Source organism: Daktulosphaira vitifoliae, unplaced genomic scaffold, assembly GCF_025091365.1.
Source record: "Daktulosphaira vitifoliae isolate Bord-2020 unplaced genomic scaffold, ASM2509136v1 Scaffold_4, whole genome shotgun sequence".
Lineage (NCBI taxonomy): Eukaryota > Metazoa > Arthropoda > Insecta > Hemiptera > Phylloxeridae > Daktulosphaira > Daktulosphaira vitifoliae.
Genome location: NW_026099575.1, coordinates 19,286,914 through 19,293,295, shown reverse-complemented (window position 1 = coordinate 19,293,295; position 6,382 = coordinate 19,286,914). Strand labels below are relative to the sequence as shown.

The 6,382-nt window shown below is 24.8% G+C and overlaps 1 protein-coding gene across 3 annotated transcripts in view; it reads left to right on the top strand.

Moving 5' to 3' along the window:
• LOC126904778 (ADP-ribosylation factor GTPase-activating protein 1) overlaps positions 1–2,915 on the top strand; it is a 5,287-nt gene extending 2,372 nt beyond the window's left edge. The window contains exons 8-10 of one of the 3 annotated variants that reach the window (XM_050684009.1): positions 979–1,038; positions 1,458–1,597; positions 2,453–2,915. In XM_050684009.1, coding sequence (XP_050539966.1) covers positions 979–1,038; positions 1,458–1,597; positions 2,453–2,582 — 330 coding nt within the window. In that variant the 3' untranslated portion in view covers positions 2,583–2,915. The remainder of the gene's footprint in view (positions 1–978; positions 1,039–1,457; positions 1,598–2,452) is intronic. The other 2 variants (XM_050684007.1, XM_050684010.1) reach the window with 2 other exon arrangements.
• The last annotated feature ends 3,467 nt before the right edge of the window (positions 2,916–6,382 follow it).

Sequence of the window (6,382 nt, the reverse complement as noted above, 5' to 3'; positions counted from 1 at the left end):
AGCGGAGAAGGTATTAATTTTACTATGATGTGTTTTTTTTTTTTTATGTCTGTTGCCACTTTTTCTCAGCTCTCACTGGACCGATTTCTTTGAAAAATACGTCAAAAGATCACAAATCGTATCTAGTCGAAGACCTTACCCTCAAAAATTGAAAAAAATTCCCTCGTTCCCCGTAAATGGGGGAAACCTCCGAAAAAATTATAAATTTAAAAATCGCTAATTTTCGAAATTTTTTCAATTTTTTTTACTTAAAAGTGCCATTACTTTATCAAAAATGAACATATCAATATAATTTTTTTTTTATAGATGCTTGATGTCTACCTATCATTTAGTATATATTTTTTATAAATCTGACCTTTTACCTGCCCACAGGAAGGGATTTAAAATGACAACTTTTTCACAAAAAATTACCTTTTGAAAGTGTTCCGGAAAGTCTGACACTTATATATATATCTTAAATCAAAGATAATGTAATATGCTTTATTATAGAAAAAAAAGTTTTCTTGAAACAAAAAAAAAATGTAATTTTCTAATTATTAATAAAAAGGCCTAATCTTTAAAATTGAAAAAAAATTAAGTTTAAAATAAAGTAGACTATTTTATGAATTAATTTAACCCATTTTAAGGTAATCAATGAGTAATAATAATTTAAATATGTTTAAAAATAAATATACTTTTTTGCTTATAAAAAAATAAAATGTCGGGTCTTTATTCCAATTAGTATATATTATGTATTGTATTGGTTTATATCCTATTTTACACAACTCACTAGTATAAAAGCAATTTGTTTGAAATAATTTTTATAGTATAGTATTTTTTTTTTTTTGTGAGGTTGCTTAAATATATTTTTTTAAAGTTTATTTCATTATTTAAGTATAGTTAGTACTTGTTTCTTTATAAACCATTTTAGGTAAACTTATGTTTTATTCAACATTTTTATTTTTATTTTAAGCTTGCTTTTAATTTTTATGTAATTAGATTAAAGAAGGTACTTTAATAGATGATGTCTCATCTCAGTTTTCTGCTATGACTACTAAGGTAAGATTAAAAATATTATAGCATTTTAAAATTTTATAAAGTACTTTTAAATGTTAACTTGAATGAAAATATGCAAAGGTTTTTNACTTTCAGATTAAATCTATACTGGACCTAACTATGTAATGTCTCCAATATGCCGCGACCCCACTGTGCTACCGTTTTTTATAAATGTGTACTTTCATTCAGGGAATTAATGGAAAAAATATATATTATAAATATGTTTTCATAAATTTATAAGGCTTGATAGAACAAAATTAAACCTTGATATCTTAGTATCTAGGAATGTTGTTTATGGCCAAATCATGTTTTTAAATTTAATATTAGTGCATCAATTCTTTTCATAAAAATTAATTTTTGCCAAATTTAAAATTATAAATAGTTAATAAACTTATTAATTATTTTTTAATAATTTTGTATAGATAAATGATTTGGGACGAAAAGAATGGCAAGATATAGGAGGCAGTAATGTTCCCACGCCACAAAAATCACAATCAACAGATTTTACTCCCAATTCCAGTGAAAATTCTTCTCTTTTAGTTGATGGACAACATGGAAACAAGTATTTATTTTTATAGCTATTACAAAATTGTTTCTTTACATTTTAAAAAACTTAAATACCTTATAAAAATATACTATTTTGTTAATAACTTATTAATGATGTAAGAATATCCAGTAAATTTTTTTTCCATCTGGTGATTTCTCAATTTTTTAAATTGCCTTAAGTATACATTCTCAATTTTATTTGTTAAAAAAAAGTAAAATTAAAGGCTAAATATAGTTTACAGTACATAAGTAAAATCAGAACAAATTCATTGTAGTAATATCTAAATTTAGTTATGTTGCAAACATTTTATATAAGGGAGGGTGACTATAAATTATTTTACTTAAGCTTCCATTCAATAATTAAATATCTCAAAATTCGAGTTATTTTAATTACATATGATGTATTAATAAAAATTATTTTAACATAAATAATGATAATTAAAATTTCTTATTTTATTACATCCTCTAAGTTTTAATGAAGAACTAATGGAACTTTAAAATTTTATGTATTAGACAGTTTTTTAAAAATGTTTTGAAATTCATTTGATCGATACATTCCCTAGATTTGTTTGATTATGTAAAAAAGTCATTTTTACAAAATTTGTTCGAAATTGAGTGACGTTAGCACATGCTACAGGAGGGTTAAATATTTGACTATAAGGGTGGTTTTTCAATTTTCATCTTTTATTTTACAAAATATGCTATTTACAGAACAAAATAATATAACTAAATGGTTGCCTTGAAAAATGTTATTTACAAATAACCCCAATCTATAATACGTAGTAAACTAATTTTTTTAAAACACAATATGCTTATGAGATAATTTGTTATTTATGTTGTCTAATTATATTAACATTTTAAAAATGTATAGAAATTCACAAAGGAAAAGTAGTTGGGGATCCTGGGATGTTAACTCTGCACATACGTTATCAAATCAAACGACTGAAAAATATCAACCTATTGATGATGATTGGAATAAAAAATGGGATAATAATTGGTAATTTTGAGGAAAATATAATAAACATAGAGGTTATTTATTTTTTATTTGAAATTGCTATTTTTAAATTGATATAGCCTAAAGAAGTCATTACTAACTAATCAAAATAAATGTGAATTTTTATTAAAAAAAAAAAAAAACTTTTAACTGTAGCATTACCAACGCATTTAAAATGTTTAGAATATGAACTTTATTTATGTTAATCTTATAAAATGTTTATTAAAAAAAAAATGAAAACATGAGTGTATTATTCATTAGTTTAAATTATTCTACATTATATCAAAATAATGTTACATTCCTCTACATTTTTGTATAATTTGCTTGCTAAACTGATAAATATTTTGTCATCATATCTTTTTTTTATTTAAACCATTATGTATAATTTGAATTACAATAAATGTGTTACCAGAATATAAAAAAAAAAATGATGTGTTATAAGACATTGAAACCTATATAGTTAACTAAATTAAACTTTAGTAACTATGCACACAGATAGAGCCAAATTTAGAGATGTGAGTTACGTGGGTGAAGGTTTCAATTAGGCCTCATCAATAAACATATAAATCAAATAATGAAATGATGAGCAAAAAATAATTGTTCTTTACTTATTTTATGTTGAATTATATTGTAAAATTTGAAACTAGCCACATGCATCTATGAGTGTCAAAGTGTCCTCCTTATTTATACTGACCAATAATAAAGTAAGTTACCATTAAATTCTATAAGTCATCTTTAAAATATATTGAAATATCCAGTTCAACAATTAATTATTTCTAAATCAAAAGATAGAAAAATAAATGATTTAAGTACTAAACTCTATATATGACGTATTTCTATTTATATGGTAATAGGTTTACTAGTAAATGTATATGCTTGGTAATCATTCTAAACCGTTTTAAAAAATTAAAAATTATTTTTGTCCAGGAAGTAAAAAGCATGATTTTTGAAATAGTATATTATTTTTTATGATTTGAGTATAACATCCATTCAAATAAGCAATGTCATATTTTTTTTAAACATAAAAGGATAACTTATAGAACTTGGTGGAATAGAATCAAAACTCAATTTATATACATGTGTCTAACTGAGCTATACAGGTTTTCATGAAAATGTAAATATCTATATAATATATGAATATCTATAAATATAATATGTATATATATATATACATATATTTTTAGAGTCGTTAACTAAAATATGTTGTTTTTTTATATATCAAACACAATATATTAAGTTAAAAATGAACATCAATACTAGAGTCCGGATTTATATCAATTTTTAAATTTTGTTAAGCTAGGATTTCTTTACTTTTATAAATATAAAATAAAAATATATAAAATGAAATTTATTAATACACTTGTTCAAAACTAGTGATGGGCATAATCGAGATATATAATCGAGATATCTCGATTATGAAAATAATCGAGATATTTCGATTATTGAAATCATATCTATTATATAATCGAGATATTCTGATTTTTTAAATAATATTGATTATTCTATAATCGAGTGATTATTTCTAATGATTTCTCGTTTATTATAAAAACAATGATTTCTTGATCTTGAAATGTATATAATCGAATAAAAGTTATTTCGAATGATGTCCATGAAACGATGAAACGAGAGAATACTATTTTTAAGTTTTTATTTAGCATAAATTATAGTCGAATTATTATTAAATTGTTGACTTCGAGTCTTCTTATTTTCAACTCGTTCAATCGCTACTCATGACAACACCTTATCTGTCACATTTTTGGGAAGTATGTGACGATTAGAACAAAGTTTTGTCCTGAACTGGCTAAACTACTGAGTTCTGATTCTCTCACTAGTTGTGAATTTATGAAAAATCAATTAGGTGTGGAATCAGGTGTTTTAATTATGATGGTCAAGCCGGCTATTGCTACCTTATCTTATGTTTTTATTTTTTAATTTGTTATCGGTTTTTTTAAAATATAGGTAATAATTATTAAATAATAAAAATAACAACTTGTCTTTTATTTAAAGCACTTATTAATAATGCATTATTAATATATTATTGTTATTATTATTCCTAAATTATAGTTTAATATAATAATTATAAATAAACACCAACAAATAAAAAAAGCAAAATTAAATTAATAATTATTTACTATAGGTATATTTATTCATATTTCGAATAATTTTTCGATTCTCTCAATAAATAATAATAGTTGATTATTCTTATCATACGAGCAGACGATTTTAACTTCGAGTGATTTTTCGAGAGATTCACTCGATTATGAAAATGTCTCGATTACTAATCATTCGATTATGCCCATCACTATTCAAAACAGCACATGTTATCTTCTCATCAGTCGGTATTGATAACGTGTACCGGTTGAACACGGAGGTAGTGGTGGTAATATTTGACCGTGAAAGTATATACTGCGGCCTTTGACAATACCGAGCCAAACATTTTTCACGGTCAAGCAGTCTGTCGGCTGACTAGCTATGGTTGACATATGCTAATATTTCGTTGCGCTATATTGTATCGTGATACCGTTACGTAATCGACGTACGCGTGTTGTTTTTGTGTTACAATATTGTTGTTCTCCGGCCTATTACGTAGAGCCGTGAAAAACTGATCTAAAAGTTGTGGTCTTATTGAAGTTCAAATTATTAACGAAAACTTGAACACCGGTTGTAGTCCGTGATTATTAGACCGTTATATTAAAAGGTTGGAAACTATCACAGTGAAGTCAGTCAAATCTGTAGATTGAACGAGTTAAATCCTATTATACTATTGTATGTAAATTTATTTATACTTTAATTTATTAATTGTACCTACATTTGTATTAGGGGACGCTCAGTATATTTATTGATTATAAACTGAACAAGATAACCATATTATTTTATAATATATACAAATAATAACTGTCAGAATATCAATCTCTTTTATTTTATATTTGGGTATACATTTGTTTAAGTCATTTGTTTCTTCTGTGTTGAGTATTACCAGTCATACGGGCCAACCGTTATAGTAGGAGCCCGTTGGCTAACAACACTTAAATAGTCTTAATTAAGACTAAGGGAGATAAAAATTGGTAGGAACAGTTAAAACAATACAGTAATATACTTGGAAATCGTTAGAACGTGCACAGAGGGAAATCTTGTAAAATAATTGTATAAAAGTAATTTAATATGTTTTTTTACAGTATTTTCAATTCTTAAAAAAAAACCAGTACAGCGGTGATGTGACATAGTTGGGTCCAGTATAGATTTAATCTGACAGTGATTAAAATTACTAACATAAAAAACGCTTCGATACAAAACTGTAAATAGTGTTTAATTTTAAAAAATTGGTGGATTATTCCATAATTAACATAATCACCTATTTCCTTATTTATATCCTTATTACGAGTTTTACGATTTATAAGTGTAATATATGAATAAATATTTATAGTAATTAAATATAGTTTGAAATTGACATTTAATGATGTAATATTGTAATTTTTTTATAAAAATCGTATTTTAGCTTCGATGCGTAGCGGAGAAGGTATTAATTTTACTATGATGTGTTTTTTTTTTTTTATGTCTGTTGCCACTTTTTCTCAGCTCTCACTGGACCGATTTCTTTGAAAAATACGTCAAAAGATCACAAATCGTATCTAGTTGAAGACATTACCCTCAAAAATTGAAAAAATTTCCCTCGTTCCCCGTAAATGGGGGAAATATCCAAAAAAATTACAAATTTAAAAATCGCTAATTTTCGAAATTTTTTCACTTTTTTTTCTTAAAACTTCCATAACTTTTTGAAAAATCAACAAATCAACATAATTTTTTTTT